At 46.0% G+C, this 17600-nt stretch overlaps 1 protein-coding gene across 4 annotated transcripts in view; it reads left to right on the top strand.

Moving 5' to 3' along the window:
• Positions 1-280: 280 nt before the first annotated feature.
• The window catches only part of Pdzd4 (PDZ domain containing 4), a 30649-nt gene continuing 13329 nt past the window's right edge, over positions 281-17600 (top strand). For 2 of the 4 annotated variants that reach the window (XM_036174380.1, XM_036174381.1), the window contains exon 1: positions 284-991. In XM_036174380.1, the coding sequence (XP_036030273.1) occupies positions 932-991 (60 nt within the window). In that variant the 5' untranslated portion in view covers positions 284-931. Of the gene's footprint in view, positions 992-17600 lie in introns of all 4 variants that reach the window. The other 2 variants (XM_036174379.1, XM_036174377.1) reach the window with 2 other exon arrangements.

Here is a 17600-nt window from a genome sequence, read left to right as displayed (position 1 = left end):
CAGAACCTGGGAAAAGGGTGAAATAGCCTCTCCTTACCAAGGTCCCAGAACTCTCTCCAGGAGTCCTGGGAGGCTTCTTCAAAGGGGACCCTCTTTCTCAGAGCCACCTAGCAGACAGGTCCGCTAAACAACCTGCCATTGGACACAAGCGTCACCGGGTGCCAGGGGCTCCACTGCCCGCTGCCACCCAGGCCCCGCCCCCAGCTTCCCGCGCCGACTCTCCCGGCTCCCCGCTGCTCGCGCCCGCACCCAGCCCCTTGCCTTCTCCGGCGCGCGTGCGCCCCGTCCCCGCATACCTCCCCCGCCGCTGCTGCGGGCGCGCGCGCGTTCCCGGCGTCCCAGGCAGGAGCTGGAGACCAGCGACCGGCTGCAGGCCAGGCTCTGAGAGGGCGCCGCGAGCCCGAGAAGTGGGACCCTGCGAGGCTGCAGCTGGTGCGGGCCTGGTCGCCCCTCTATCGGAGGGCCGGGCCACAGCGCCAAGCGCGGAGGCTGGGCTCCCGGGGCTGACGGCCATGGGCGGGAGCCGGAGACGGCAGCGGCAACGGCAGCGGCAGCGGTGGGCCCCACGGGCGGGGAGGCGCGTGGCCCACGGCCCCTGACGGCCCCGGAGGCTAGGCGTGCTCCCGCGCTTCCTGAGGGGGCCGTAGCCAGGCAACGCCCGGCGCGCCCGCCCATCCCCCGCTGCCCTTTTTTTCCCTGCCTGGGTGCAAGGGAGCATGTCTGTGTCTGGCTTTGGCCAGCAAAGAGTTAAGTCGAGGGGCGTGGAGCTGCCTTCCTCTTGGGGGTGTGTCCCCCTCCCCCGCTAGGCGGCTCGGCCTCCCGCGGTAGGGTATGGCCCGGGGTCCTTGCCCGGGACCCATGGTCCCACGCACCGGCCAGTGAAAGACGCCTTCCTCTTCCCGCCCTCTTCTTTCCCTTGCCGGCCAGCACCATGGGATGTAATATGTGCGTGGTCCAGAAACCGGAGGAGCAGTACAAAGTGATGCTTCAGGTAGGGCGCCTGGGCTGCTAGGGCAAGAGGCACAGCCAGGCCAAGGAAAACTGTAAACCTCAGGGGAGGGCCACGTGGAGGCGGAGAGGCAGGTGTGGGAGGGCGAGAGGGCTCAGAGAGGAAAAGGTAGGAAGTCGATCTCACCCTCAGATTATGGGTTGCTGGGTGCTGGAGCCCTGTGTGGGAACCAGCTATGGAGGGAATGAACCGGGTGGAGATAGGTGTTCGAGGCACATCACCAGGCACCCCAACCTAGTACATAAAGACTATGGACTGTGTCCAGATCAGCCTGGGTGGGAAGTTAGGATTCTGTCCCAGGACTGAGAGGCACTCTGTGGCCCGCGCGTGATGTAGGTTGCACAGCAATGGGCTGGGTTCCCCGCACATGCTCCCCTGTTTGGACCCAGAACCAAAGAAGCTGTAGAGTTCCCACGGGCCAGAGAGTGAATCCGTCCTGGCAGTCCAGACTCAATACGTCCACAACCGAGCTGGGTTTGGGTACCCATTCTCGCACCCAACTCTCTGGTCTGACCCAGTAATGACTGTCGACTCCCGGGCCTCAGGCATCTGGGATGAGTGGGTGACACCAGCATAGGTGGTGACCAGCACGCGCTCTGCCTATTAGCATCCATCCGCTTTGGCCTGCTGGGCTTTGGGGACAAGGAGGGCGATCCAAGCGACTCCTGCGGGGCGGGAGGAGACACCCTGCTACATGCTCGCACCTTGAGCCCAGCCCCTGAGCCACGAGTGGGGTTTCCTTGCCTGTGCGTGGCGTAACTACGTGAGTGCGTGCCTGTGCCCTGTCTGTGTGTGCGCGCGGAGGCTTTCCAGCCCCGCGCGTGTGTACTTTTTGTGTGCACCCTGCGAGTTGTTTAGAGAAATGTGTCCCGGATGATGTTCACTGAGACGCACAAGTGCTAAGTGTAGAGAGGTCGAGATCAGAGTGTCAGGACCAGGAGCAGCTGTGGGCGCAGGCAGGTGAGTTTAGTGACTTGTGCCTCAGCTACTGAGTTTGTTGATCAGAACCAGGGAACAAGTGCGCGCAGGAGGTCTTGGCTTGGAGAGAACCTGTAGGCTCTTGGACAAATAGAGGAAAGTCTTCAGGAACGCAGCAGGAGTAGCAGGGGAGATGGTGTCAATCATAGTAGTGGGATGGTATTGAGGTGGCTTCGGGAGCTGATCATTCTTTCTGTGGTCTTACCTTAATCACTAGCAGGAGTAGGAAATAATGGGCAAGAGATGATGGGCATGGAGCACCACGTTGGGGGAGGCGCTTCTGGTCTCTTCTTGGTTCTGTGGTCTCCCTTTTTATGTCCTCCCTAATTATTCCCTCAGCCAAACCCCGCCCCATCTCTGTTGTTTCTCCTCTCTTGTTCCCACTGTTTGGATCCCTCACTTTCCTCACCTGTCCGTTGCCACCCTTCTAGTGGGTAAGAATCTGAAATGACCTAGCTTGGAACCGACAAAAGGGGTTCAGTAAAACACATTGGATTTCAGAACTAGGGCTGCCTCTGTTGGGGTTTCAATGGGCAGGAAGGATGAGGTGACCCTAGGTAGGAGAGTCCCTGCTGGACTTCTTAAAAGAGCGACCCCACCTCTCATAGAAAGAACTTGTCCTCAGCTACCTGGCTAGCTAAAAGGGAGGCCGCTGCAGAGCAACTTTCATCCTCGGTGCTCAGCTCCCATGGGTTGCTACTTTAAAATTTGGACACAAACTTTCATTTTCTTGGTTCTCCTCGGCACACCAGATGGTTTTTTAAAGGCAGAGCTATCCTTTCAAATTAAGTAAAAACAAAAGGAATGAATGTAGAAACAATATATGGAAAGCAGTGAAAGCTATTAGGTTAGCCCAGGTGAGGAGTTTATGGGAAAGGGTTGTTTATAGACCTCAAGGAGAGTTTCCTTCAGGCTGGACCCTACCAGATCAGAAGGCAACTTTTGTCCTAGAAACCCTGGCAGTTTCCAGTATCTCTTTCTTTCCTGCATCCTGAGATCCTTAAACATGTGCGCTTCCCCCATATTGAGTGCCCTTCTCCCTGTCTCTTTCAAAGTGACTTCATATTAACTCATGGCCTCTGCAACTTGCTGGTAGAGACTCTCTCACCATGACAATAGAACGTAAGAGAAAATCATAGCTTTATTGGCATCAAATTCACAGGCCATACAATGTATCTTTTCAAATAATACAATTCAGTGCTTTTGGCTAGTGTGGGTAATGCTACAATGAATACTGGTTTACAAATGTCTGAATCTCTGCTTTCAATTGTTTTGAGTAATGCCTACAAATGGAGTTGTTGGACCATATGGTAATCCCCAGTTATCTTTTCCCAGTGATGGTACCATTTAACACTAACACCAGCAATGTGTAAGAGTTCCAATTTCTCTACATGCTTGTCAACACATAATTTTCTCTTATCTTATGGGTATAAAGTGGCATCTTTTGTAGGTTTTTTGTTTGCTCAGATGTATTGCTGGGGGTGGAAGCCAAGAGCTAGTTAGGAGCTAGGCAAGAGCTCCACCATAGAGCCATACCCCCAGCTCTCATTGTGGATTTGATGATTTGCGTATCTGTTGGCTAAATGCCGTAGAGCATTTTTTTTCTTGTGCTTATTGCCCGTTTACATATCCACTTTGCAGAAGTGTCTGTCTTTATGCTATTATGATGGAGCATTCTGGGAAGTTTTGGAGTTAGGAAGTAGTTGATCCTCCAACTTTATCTCTTTTAAAAGATTGTTTTGGCTCTATTGCATCCCTTATTTCTTTGTGAATTTTGGGATCAACTTGTTTTCTGAAAATAAACTGGGATTTTGATGCGGTGGAATTGACTCCATAGCTCAGATTGTAGAATATTGCTTGTTTATTTGGGTCAGGTCTTTATTTCAAATATGACTTGTATTTGTTAAATTTATGTTAGGATTTATCATCACCATCATCATTTTTTTTTTGAGACAGGGTTTCTCTGTGTCGTTTTGGAGCCTGTCCTGGATCTCGCTCTGTAGCCCAGGCTGGCCTCGAACTCACAGAGATCCACAAAAGGACCAGTTAAGAGCTCTTAACTGATAAGCCATCTCTTCAGCCTAACTATTTTATTCTTTTTTATGTTATTGTAAGTGGAATTTCTTTTTAAGGCAGCCTAACTATATCTCAGGTTAGTCTAGAACTTACTATGTAGCAGAACTTAAACTCATAAGTCCTCTTGCCTCAGCTTCTCAAGTACATGAGTCATTATGTCAGGCTTGAACTTTTTTTTCTAAATTTCAGAATAAATAAGACAGTCTTTAGTCACTGGATGTTAAACAGGTCCTGTTCTATGTCTCAACGATCAACTGAATGGGCTGCAGCAACAAAATGACTTATTTCTACCCCTGGTATCCATTCAAGCTGCTTCCATCAGCTTATCCACTGTAGACAAGTGCTCTTTCACTATCACTATTACTTAACAAGTGGAGAAATTGAGGCAGGAAGATCAAGAGAGTTTGAGGCCTCTATTCTATAACATGATCCTGTATTATAATAGATAATAAATTAAACAAACAAACAAACATACAAACAAGTAAATAAATAAGAGCAGGATCTGGAGAAATGGCTCAGCAATTAAAAGCACTTGCTACACTTCCAGAGGAGGCACATTTGATTCTTAGCACCCACATGGTGGCTCACAACTGTCTGTAACCCTAGTTGTAGGGAATGTGATGGCTAGGGGAACACCAAGGAATACATGTGGTACACAGACATTCATGCAGGCAAAATACACATGCACATAAATTATCAATTAAAAAAAACAGCTACCCTCCTCCTTAATGGTAGAAAAGTGAACACTTTTCCCTCTCATATTATAAACAAGGCAAGGATGTCTGCTCTCACCACATCTACTTAACAATGTAGTGGAGGTTCGTTCCAGTCACAACAGATGGCAAGAAAAAGAAAATGCATCTGGATTGAGAATAAGTTTGTTTCTATTTGCCAAGAATGTTGAAGTCCCAGGTGTGTACCACCACCTGGGTCCTAGGTTTAGCAGGTTTAGAGGAAGTTATTGTCTGTCCCTGGTTTGTTAAAATTTTTTATAATGGGAGATTATTATTTTGTCAAATGCTTTTTCTGTCACTATTGAGATGATTGTGTGATTTTGTTATCTGTTTGACTGATGAGATCTGTTATAGGCCCTTTAGCATGTCAGAACTTCATACCCATGTCTATTATTTCAGTTGTGCCCTTCTAGTATACTTAAGCAGGTTGAGTATGCTTATGAAATACAAGACCTCCCTCTGAAAAAAATAGGGGGAATATATCTCCTTCCTTGATTAAAAAGGATGACTGCATGTTGACGTAGAAAGGAAGAGTGGAAAATTGGAAGTAGCATGCATCTGGTACCATGCTACAAAGTACCTTCTCAGAGCCTTTCCTGATGCTTCTGCTTGCCACCTCTTATCCATCACCAGCAGGCCCTTTTGTCATTCATGTGTCTAATCAGGTCCCAAATTCTATAGACCTTATCTACTTTTGTTTTCCCTGTTATCCTGGTCTTCCTTAACTTGTCATTCCTTCTATGACTCTGACAGGCTAGCTTGCCTAGCACATGTTGGTGCTTAGTCAGCCTCCACAAAGGTCACTCATTACTTCTGGGGAGCATTATGCCCACCTATGACATTAGAGGAAGTGGGTGAGTTTAGGACAGGCCTAAGATTCATAGCCAGCTCCCCTTCCTCTCTCACCCCACCCCAGACAGGGTTTCTTCTGTGTAACCACCCTGGCTGGCCTTGAATTCAGAGATCTGCCTCCTGAGTGTTGGAATTAAAGGCATTTGTCACCACCTCCCTGAAACCTTTAGGTGATCTTGAAAGGTTTTCTTCCAGTGCCTGCTTGCTGAGTCCCTACTGTGACAACCTCCATCCCAGGTGTTGGATCTGGTGGAGACTCCTCCCCAACTACTCAGCTCAAGAGATTTGGATCTGCTTGCCCACCTTGCATCCTTTTCTGAGGAAGGGAAATCATTAGAGGGAATGGAAAGGAAGCCACTGAATTTTAACAGCTATCTTCCATACATGGTCAATTTGCTTTGTACCATTGTCCCAAGATTTTCTCTTTTTAAAATTAATTTTACACCAGGCACTGGTGGCGCACACCTTTAATCCCAGCACTCAGGAGGCGGAGGCAGAGGCAGGCGGATCTCTGTGAGTTCGAGGCCAGCCTGGTCTACAGAGTGAGTTCCAGGAAAGGCTCCAAAGCTATACACATAAATCCTGTCTCAAAAAAAAAAAAAAGATAAAATTAATTTTACATTTTTTTGTACTTACTGTGGATGAGGATGAATGTGTGCTACATTGCACATGTGGAGATCAGAGGACAATTATTAGGAGTCAGTTTTTTACCATGTAAGTTCCTGGGATAAAATGCAGGTGCAGATCATCTCTTAGATCTCCTCCTCCCTTCCCTCTCTCCCCTCTTCTCATATAGTACAGGCTGGCCTTGAAATTATTATATTATGTGGTTCTGGGGATTGAATCTAGGGTCTTTTGTATATGCTAGGCAAATGCTCTACCACTGAACTTCATCCCTAACTCTACCTCTGAGTTCTGAGGGCTGTCTGTTCCATTGAAATAAATTGTGACAGAAACATTAGCAGTTGCAGTGATGGTCAGTGTAGTAGGGGTATCCAGGCCCTTGGGGTATGACACCAATCACCACTGTCTTTGTTACAATGGTTTTGCAGGTATGTAGACATAATATATAAAACCTGTTTCACTTCACATTCCAAACACAAGCTAATCATACCTTAGTTAACTTCAAAACTCAGAACATCGTGTTTGTACATGTACACCCCACAGTAAATGTGTTTCTTTTCAGCCCTGTGACATGTGGGGTATCTCCATAGTCTAGTTCTTTCATTTTCCTCCATCAGGTTGATGTGGTAGTAGGTAAGAGTAGTTCTGCCCCCAGCCCGTACCTGTGGGCAAGTCTGTGGGTGGCTGTGTGCCTCAATTTCCTCACTTGTTAATAGTGAAAGAGCACTTGTCTATAGTGGATAAGCTGATGGAAGCAGCTTGAATGTATCTCCTTCATGGTCAGCATTAAGTCCCCTGGATACCGGAGGTAAGTCATTGTTGCTGCAGCTCATTCAGTTGACCATTGAGACATAGAACAGGACCTGTTTAACATCCAGTGACTAAAGACTGTCTTATCTTATTCTGAGAGTTTCTCCAATGTGCAAGAAAAGTGAGGAAAAAACAGAGGAAAGGGCTCAAATTGTGAGGAAGTATAGCATGCTGGGTTAGTTAGGAGAGGGACAGGGACAAAAGTAGAGGCATAATATGCACGTAAGGAACAGGCTGGGAAGTTGCAGGCCCTGGTGTCAAAAATACCTTCCTTTTTTTTTTTTTTTTTTTTTTTTGGAGCTGAGGGCTGAGGATGAAACCCAGGGCCTTGAGTTTGCTAGGCAAGCGCTCTATCACTGAGCTAAATCCCCAACCCCAGATACCTTCCTTTTCATAATGCATTCTGTCTGATCTTCACTGCAGCAAAGAGCAGATAACATCATTCTGATTATGTCTAACTATGGACCTTGCCCTTGCTCTACCAAGTTAGCTGGAGGTAGTGGGAGCTTTGGCTCCCGGCAGCTTATATTGTGCACAGGAAAACTGAACAAACACCCAAAGGGCATGGTTTCAGGAAGTTGGCTATTGACCTTATAGGGCATTCCTTCTTCCTGTCAGCTGGCCTCTGGAAAGGCAGGGAGAGTGATCTCAGCCAACTCTGAACCAGCATTACCCACACTGCAGCTTTGGAAGAGAAGGGAGATGCTGGAGCCTGATCTGGTTTCTAAAGGAGTTTTTGTGGTAGTATTTTATGCCCCCCCCTCTCAATTCATGACCACTTCCTCCACCCCAGATTTACACCCCCTCCCCCCAGGCCATACTCTACCCCCACCAGAGAGAGATCCCTGTTGAAATGTAAATCCAGATTAAGAGCTGTGAGGGATGGGATGTGGGGCTTGTTTGTTTTCAGAGTCTGCATTTCCTTCTCAGAAGCTGGGAGTGGCATTGCTTTCCTGATGATGTGAGGGCTTCACATAGAAACTTGGAAAAGTTCAGCGGAAGCCTCATTACTTTAGTATCAGTGGGGAAGTGCAGTGTTTTTACTAATAAATGGTAAGACCTCACTCACCACAGACCTATTAAATTACAAATCCAGGACTTCTAGAGGACATTGTCTAAATTAGGCCTTTAGGGTTACAATCTATTCTTCTATGCCATGTGCAGTTGACTCTTTTCAAGACCCATATTCCTTTGGAACATATTGAAGTTACCCACTTCCCCAGATACTCAAAAAGATTTTGCAGATGCAATTCCCTTGTTCTCTTTCTGCCTTCTGGCCCTGGACAGGTGGATAGAAAAGTTAAATACAGAGAGATTGGGAGTGGTGAATGAGCAGCCACACCCTTTCCCGGGTTGGCAGTTGTGGGTGGAATGTGTGCTGTGCCCATGCTAGAAATTAAGGCATTTCATAGTCACCAGTGGAATAATTCACTTAGGCAAGGATCAGCCCCTGTTACTGTGAACAAGAAAGAGAAAGTGCACCTTATGCCAGGCATGGTGATACACCTGTGTAATCTCAAGATTGGGGAAGCTGAGACAGGAGGCTGGCTAACCTGAGCTTCATGGCAAGATTCTGTCACAAAGTGTACCTTATAAGGGAGCCTTATTTGCAGCCACTACCTTGACTATATGATGAAGCTGAGCATCCCCAACCTTGGAATACAGTGGGGCAGAAGTGTAAACACTGTGTCATCACGTGGCTGGTGCTCTTGCCAAAATATTTAACCTGAATCTTATAGAGAACAAATCAGCAACTGTAGATTCTTCTGCAAGGGCTCTGCCAAGAGCCATATGTCATGAAAGGTGAAAAAGAAAAAGTGGATAGGTTGTTTAGACTAAAGTAGACAAGGGGCAAAAGTGATGATTTGATCCAGGATTAGAAGAAATTATAAGGGTGTCATGGTACAATTGGAGAGTTTTGGGCCAGGTGGAATTCGTGATAATAGCATGATACGGTGAATGGAGTGATGGTTTGGGGTTTTCTTTCTTTCCTTTTTTTTTTTTTTTTTTTTTTGGAGCTGAGGATCATCAAACCCAGGGCTAGGCAAGCGCTGTACCACTGAGCTAAATCCCCAACCTTTTTTTTTTTTAATTAAGAAAAAATTTTCATTCATTTTATATATCAAAGATCTCCCTCCTCCCGACCCCCAAGCCTCCCCACCTACCCCACCCCAACTCCCACAAGAAGGCAAGGCCTCCCATTGGGAGGCACATCCAGTAGAGGCAAGTTTGGGGTTTACTAATGCTTCTGCAAATATGAGTAAGTGAAAGCAGGTGTGCATTATGATCTGGGTAAAGCGAACATGCTGGTGCTTATTCTTCTTGGAAGCTGACAGTTTTCGAAACCCTGTGTTGGGAAAACATAAATGGGGGACTTTCTGTTGGGCTCTGGGGGTGGGGGGTGAGGAATAAACCCATAATGTTGAGGACCTGCTGTGTTTCTTCGGGGTTACTTTTCACTTTGTTGATCAGCTCACCACGACATCCCAATAATACCTGTCTGGAAGCTGCTTCCAGCACATCCCCTGTATACCACAGAGAGCAGAGCTGATAGCCAGCAGGTCGGTGGGAACTGGAGGCTTACTTCCGGTTTCTTTCTTTTCCCCAGCCTCAGACTCCTCATCTGAAGTGTGGGGTAAGCAGACTGACTGTGGCACCTGGGTTCCCTAGAAATGATGTAGTTTTACTGGCTACTTCTTGCGATATCCATGAGAGTGCAAAGGACCATTTCTCAAGCTGTATAGGAAATCTCAGGCCTTACAGGATATCCTGAGGTAGGGCTCTTTTCTCTTGGCCCCACCTCCCCCTTGCGTTTCGGGAGCCCCGGGACTAGTAGGAAGGAAGGCACAACAAGGTCAGGCCGAAAAACGCTGGAGATGGTGTCCGGTTGTGTCACACTCTCTGGCACCGCTGAGGTGGGGGGGCGGGGGGAGATGGGAGAAGGGGAGGACCGGTTCTGGGGGTCCTGTTGACGCCTCCAGGTGCCTACTGGCACCTTGCCGCCTCCTCCGATGCTGCCGCCGTCACGCTCCCTTTGTTTGCAGCTTCCGATCCAGAAGGCGGGGTCAGCGCTCCTGGGGCTCCTGCATATCTGCCACCACCGAGTGGCCCCAGCGTCACCCCTCCTCTACTCTGGCTTTGAGAATTTTTTCCTCCACTAATCCTCATTAGCATTCATCCCGTCCGGCAAAGTTCCCCTCCACCCCCTCCAAAAAGAAAACCCAAAACAGAAACAAAGGGAGCAGGTGTCCTGAGTTGCCCCCATCCACCTCTGTAAAAGCTTCCAAGGAAGACTATGCCTACTCAGACTGATCTTTATGGTCTGTCTGCACCCCACCCCCCCCAAGCACACACACATACCAGTTCCTTTTCCATGTATCTCGTTCCCCTCCCAAGTCTGGTTTCTTGCCCTTGCTTCTCTTTGTTGATGAGTTTACTTTCCAACCAGTCAAATGTCAAGTTGCTGCAAAGTCCTCCACTTATTCTTCCACTTCATGACCTCCTCCTCATGATCTCAAGTCAAGAATCATTCGCAATTAAATCCAGCAACAGCTGGGCTTAGTGGCGAATGCCTTTAATCCAAGCACTTAGGAGGCAGAGGCAGGTGGACCTCTGAGTTCCAGACCAGCCTGGGCTACAGAGTGAGTTCCAGGACAGCCAGAGCAGCACAGAGAAACCATGTCTCAAAAAACAAAAAAACAAAACAAAACAAACAAACAAAAAAAACAAAAACAAAAACAAAAAAACCCCAGCAACAATGGTTACAGGATACTCAAATTGGTGGCTCTTGTTAAGTGTAGATGTAACCGTGTGCTGGAGATGTTTGTCAGTCTCAGGATTTTCAAGCTGCAACAAAGGAAACATGCAGTGGCACAGCCTGTAATCTCAGTGTTTAGAAGGCAAAGGAAAGAGGGACAGGAGTTTAAAGATATATCTGCACCAGGTCGGGGGGGGGGGGGGGGGGGAGCTTTAATCCCAGCACTTGGGAGGCAGAGCCAGGTGGATCTCTTGAGTTTGAGGCCAGCCTGGTCTACAGAGCGAGTTCCAGGACAGCCAGGACTACACAGAGAAACCCTGTCTCAAAAACCAAAAGTAAAAAAAAAAAAAAAAAAAAAAAAAAAAAATTTAAAAAGGTCTATCTGTTACAGAGGAAGTATATTATAGGTAAACAAAGAAGCAAGCATTTCAATTTGTAGTTAAGCCCCAAACCTGGAGTTGCCCCTCAGCCTACCTCTCTTTTGTAAGGACATCTCTGGTCTCTGTGGACATTGACAACAGCTTTCATTTTTATTGTAGTAAAGTACACATAATGTAAAATGTGCTATTAGTGACATTTCTATTCACAATGTTCAACACTAACACTGGCGTTCCAGAGTGTGTTCATTGCCTCCAAAGAGAACTGAGACCCATTCAACTGCCACTCCCCACTCACCTTCCTTCTGCTCCTGGCAACCATTACACTGTTTTCTGTCCCCATGGATTTGCCTGATGGAGACATTGCACTTAAATGGAATGCCATACAATATGTGCCTCTTGTGTCTGCTTTCTGTTGCTTAATATAAACCATTTTTAAAGGTCCATCCATGTTCAGGCATCTCAGCAGGTTCATCTTTCCATTTTGTGATAGAACAATAATCCACTTTGCATGGATTGCAACATATTCAGTGGTTGGTCCCATGTATGCAGGAGACCCCAGCCTACTTGGAACTCTGAGTCACATGTCCATTTGCCATGTACTGTTGGATATAGCTCTGTCTGTTCCCTCCCATCACCTTCCAATTTATGGTTTTTGTTTTGTTTTGTTTTTTGAGACAGTTTCTCTGTGTAGCCTTGGTTGTCCAGGAATTAGCTCTGTAGACCAGGCTGGCCTCAGACTCAGATCTGCCTTTCTCTGCCTCCTGAGTGCTGGGATTAAGGATATACACTACCACCACTTGACCCAATTGTGTTCTTGAGCATGGGGTGGAGCCTCTGTTTCAAGTTCTCCACCCCCACAGAGAAGCAGCTGCCACTCTTTTGCCTTACCTTTCAACTTTTTTCCTTTTAGTCTACAGTTGGAACAGAACTCCTTCCCCCTCTTCCTAGTTTCCAGGCTTCTACCAGGAATCACCAGTGCTTTGTCCCTGGGACTATGAGCTACTCTCAACACAAAATGCCCAGTCTAAGGGCCTTAGACCGGACACTGGAGATGACCACATCTGGGACCCCATTTTCCTCACATATCCTTCATTTACAAAGCAGATACCCACCCATAATCTCAGTATTGGGAAGGTGGAGACAGGACAAGGAGTTCAAGAGTTCAAGGCCAGCCTGAACAACCAAGACACTGCCTTAAAATAAAAACAATTTGCTCTAGGTAATTTAAAATAATAGCATTGGGTTATGCACGTAGCTTTGTAGCATTATAGATGCACTAAACATTTATTGGTTGTGTATTTAATTTAAAAATTTTAGATTTTGATTTTTTTAAAGATTTATCCATTCATTCATTCATTCATTCATTTATTGTGTATGCAGTGTTCTGCCTGCATATATGGCTGCAGGCTAGAAGAGGGCACCAGATCTCATTACAGGTGGTTGTGAGCCACCATGTGGTTGCTGGGAATTGAACTCAGGTCCTCTGGAAGAGCAGTCAGTGCTCTTAACCTCTGAGCATCTCTCAAGCCCAGATTTTTTCATTTTTTTGAGACTGGGTCTCACCTGTGTACTTTTGGCTGGCCTGAAACAGGCTGTCTTTGAAGTTAAAGAGATCTGCCTGCCTCTGTCTTTGAAATGCTGGAACCAAATGCATGTGCCACTATGTTCAGCTTGGTTGTATATTTAAAAGTGGTTCATTTTATGTTAGGTGTATTCTACCACAATAATAACACTACATCAAATATCTTTGTAATTAAATTTGAAGAATAGTTGCCTTTTCTTAAAGGCCCTAGTTAATTTATAGAAGGTTGACTATTTTTATACTTTGAGGTAAAATTTTGTTGGCTATATGTCTGGAGGGGATACTGAGTCAGGCTGAAATGAGGAGTACCCAGTGCCATGATATCTGGAGATGGCCACTGGGCTTGGGACCCCTGCCCCAGCCAAGGGTTCCAAACTCAGCAACAAATCAGGAAATAAGCAGACCTGGATGTGCTAAAGAGTCCATCATCCAAAGGAAACAAAGTCCCAGGCCAGGGAGTGGTGCTCCTGGGTAGCAATTGCCGTGGACTTTAATACAGGTCTTTGAGATGATGTATCCTGTGTGTGGTGCTTTGGGTACTTGTTTCAAAAAAGATGTTGTGACTGTGTACAAAAGTAGTGGTGCTAGTTCAGAATGAAGGAGCAGCTGGTGTGACCAACCTTGAGACTTGTATTTGACTGTAACATTGGGGAATGCCAGCAAAGATGAGTCATTGGCAACTGGAGTGGCTTTGGAGGTATAGGAAGTGTTCAGAGATAAAGTATTCTGGATTGTTACAAAGTAGTAGGTTGTACTTGATAAAGGAAACATTTTTATTTGTTTTCTGCCAATAGTCTCCTCAGTAAGTGCCATTTTTCTAATACTGGAAACAAAGTAGATTCTTTTCAGATTGCTCCAAAGGTGGTACGAGCTTGGATTTGATGAAGAAAATAAGTTTTAACCCCACCCCACCCACTAAGTAATAGAGATGCTACTAGGCAGTTGATCTGTTGCTAAACTACACTCTCATCCAGAAACCTTTTTCTTTTCTTTTTTTTTAGCTGAGGATCAAACCCAGGGCCTTGTGCTTGCTAGGCAAGCACTCTGCCACTGAACTAAATCCCCAACCCTCAGAAACCTTTTCTAATGTTGAAATTTTTTTCTTTGAGACAGGATTTCATGTATTTCAGGGTGGCCTCAAACTCAGATATCCCTCTTGCCTCTGCCTCCAGATTGCTGGGATTAAAGGTGTGGGCTACCACCTCCCAGCTGTTCAGCCTGCTTTCTTATACAACCCAGGACTGTCTGCCCAGGACTAATGGTATCACTCATTAATGGTCTGGGCCCTTCCCACATCAATTATTAATCCAAGATGATATCCCACAGATTTACTTACAGGGAAATCTTTTTTTATCTTTTCCTCAATATGAATTTCTTTTTAAAATTTATTTATTTATATATATATATATATATATATATATATATATATATATATATATATATATATATATATATTTTTTTTTTTTTTTTTTTTCCATTTTACATACCAACCCCAGTTCCCCTCCCTCCCCTTCTCCCGCCTCCTCACCTCCCTCCCACTCTACCCCATCCCCTCCTCAGAGTGGGTAAGGCCTCCCATGGTAGTCAACAAAGTCTGGCATACCAAGTTGAAGGAGAGCCTAGCCCCTCTCCATTGTATCAAGGCTGAGCAAGGTATCCAACCACAGGGAATGGGCTCCAAAAAGTCAGTTCATGCACCAGGGGTAAGTTTACAGGGAAATCTTATGGAGTCATTTATTAAGCCATAACCTTTCCTTTCTTGTATATCTCCAAGGTCTCATATCAGCATAGACATCTTAATATAAAATACACTCCAAACTTTAAAAGCCCCATAATTGGGGCTGGAGAGATGGCTCAGTGGTTATGAGCATTGGCCTCTCTTCTGGGAAACTGGGTTCAATTCTCAGCACCTACATAGCAGCTCACAACTATCTGTAATTACAATTCCAGGGGATTTTATACCTTTACATGGACATACGTGCAGGCAAAGCACTAATGCACATAAAATTCAAAAGTAATCATTATAAAAAAAAGGTCCCACAGTCTTTAAAAGTTCAGTCTTGCTGGTCATGGTAGTGCACAACTTTAATCCCTAAATCTTAACACTTAGGAGTCAGAGGGTTTGATGCCAGTCTGGTCTATAGAGGGTGCACCAGGGCTACACAAAGAAGCCCTGTCTCGAAAAAACCAAAAATAAATAAATAAAATTTCAGTCTCTTTAAAGCATCCAAAATCTCTTTCAAAGTTTCTCTAAAATATCCAGTCTCTTTATTTAAAGTCGCTCAACTGTGGGCCCCTGTATAATCAAAAATAAGCAACGACACAGTCTCAATCTGAACAGAGCAAAACCAAACTTCTAACTGTAAATAATTTATTGTCCACTAACAACCTTCTCGGCACCTCCAAAGGGCTTGGGTCACTTCTCAGGTTCCATTCTAGAGCTGGATCCATTCCAAAACTGGTGCTGTTTTTTTGTTTGTTTGTTTGTTTTGTGGTTCCAGGGAAGTCCTAGAGAGCAGCTAGAATTTTGAAGAAGTAGATTCTAATACCAGCAAAGGAATGCCCTAACAACTTGCCAACAAGTGTGAGAGAAATCAGGTGCCAAGGGAAAAAAAGCTTCTTTTGTTCATATCCTTTTATGTGGGCTGCCACCAGAAGGTGTGGCCCAGGTTTAGGGTGGGTCTTCCCATTTCAAATGATCCATCCAGATGTAGTCAAGCTAACAACCAATACTAGCATTACACCTACTGAGCCAACTCCCAGCCCCCACCTTTTTAAAAATTTTAAGTGATTTGTGGTGTATGCACTGGTGTGTGTGCGTGTGCGTGTGCGTGTGCGTGTGCGTGTGTGTGTGTGTGTGTGTGTGTGTGTCTGTGTGTCTGTGTGTCTGTGTGTCTCTGTCTGTGTGTTAGTTATATGTACGTGTGTACAAGTGTACAGGTGTTTGTGTCTGTTTGCCTGCATGTTGAGGCCAGAGGAGGATGCCAGATGTATTTTTCTATCACTTTAACTTTCCGTGAACCAGGCAATCATCTTCCAGGATCTACCTTTCTCAGGCCTCAATTCTGGGGCTATAGGCACATGCTTTTACATGGATACTGGTAATTTGACCTTAGAATCTCATGCTTTCAGATTCATCTCCCCAGCTTTCTCTCACCTTTGGTTTTTTCTTTTTCTTTTATCTTTCTTTAGTTGTTGTTTATTTTTTAAGACAAGAGTTTCTCTGTGCAGCCTCAGCTATCTGATCCATTGGCTTTTGCCTCCTGAGTGCTGGAATTAAAGGTGTGTACCACCACTGCCCAGCTTGACATTAACTCTTTATGTGACTGAGGATAGTGTTAAACTCTTTATGCTCTTGCTTCCCACTCATTGCTGGGATTATAGGAGTGTGCCACTGTGTCTGGCTTTCCACCTTGGTTTTTTGTTTTTGTTTTTTTTTTTCGAGACAGGGTCTCTCTGTAGCTTTGGAGCCTGTCCTGGACTAGCTCTGTAGACCAGGCTGGCCTCAAACTCACAGAGATCTGCCTGCCTCTGCCTCCCTAGTGCTGGGATTACAGGCGTGCACCACCACCGCCTGGCCCACCTTGGTTATTGTTTTGTTTCAAGTTTTATTTGTGTAAGTGCTTTGCCTTCATGTTTTACATCTTTTTGTGCATCACATGTATGCAATGTCTGTGGAGGCCAGAAAAGGGTGTTGGATCCTCTGGGACTGGAGTTTCAGATGGTTGTGAGCTGCCATGTGGGTGCTAGGAATTGAACCCCGGTCCATCTGGCTTGATACTCAACTGATTAATTCAGCTAGGCTAGCTGGCCAGTGAGCCCCAGGCATCCTCCTGTCCTACCTCTTCAGCTCAGGGATTACAAATGTGCACTTTCCATCATTCAGCATTTTTCTCTCTCCTTTTCTCTCCCCTTTCTCCCTCTCCCTCTCCCTCTCTCCTCTTTCTCTAAGTCAGAACTTCACTATATAGCCCTGGCACTTGAGACATATAGACTAGGTTGACCTTGAATTTATAGCAATCCACTTGCCTTTTCCTCCCAACTGCTGAGATTAAAGGTGTGTACCACTATGCCTGGTACCCAGCATTTGTCTTTTCTCCCCCCCCCAGTTTTTCTAGACAGCATTTCTCAAGCCTCAAACTTGGGATGGGTCTTGCCTCTGCCTCTTGAGTGCTGGGATCAAAGATGTGTGCTGCCACCACTTAGCCCCAGCATTTTTTCTTAACAATGTGTTTTTCTTAGGGTTTTATTGCTATGATAAAAAGGAAAATTCTTTTATTTCAATTTACACTTTCACATCACAGTCCATCATTGAAGGCATACTCCTCCTCGTCGTCGTCGTCTTCTTCTTCTTCTTTCTTCTTTCTTCTTTCTCCTCCTCCTCCTCTTCCTCCTCTTCCTCTTCTTCTTCTTCTCCTCCTCTTCCTCCTCTTCTTCTTCTTCTCCTCCTCCTCCTCCTCCTCTTCCTCCTCTTCCTCTTCTTCTTCTTCTTCTCCTCCTCCTCCTCCTCCTCCTTCTTTTTTCCAAGACAGGGTTTCTCTGTGTAGCCCTGGCTATCCTAGAACTCACTCTGTAGACCAGGCTGTCCTCAAACTCAGATGTCTGCCTGCTTCTTCGTCCCGAGTACTGGGATTGAAGGCTTGTGCCACCACCTAGCTCTTAGCCTACTTTCTTGTAGCACCCAGGACCACCAGCTCAGGGGTGGCACCATCCCCTGTGGGATGGACCACCCACATCAATCATAAATGAAGAAAATGTACCACAGGCTTGCCCAAAGAACAATTTGGTAAGGACATAT

This window comes from Onychomys torridus, chromosome X (genome assembly GCF_903995425.1).
Source record: "Onychomys torridus chromosome X, mOncTor1.1, whole genome shotgun sequence".
Classification (NCBI taxonomy): domain Eukaryota; kingdom Metazoa; phylum Chordata; class Mammalia; order Rodentia; family Cricetidae; genus Onychomys; species Onychomys torridus.
Note: the sequence above shows the minus strand (reverse complement) of the source record. Positions and strands in the feature narration are given on the sequence as shown.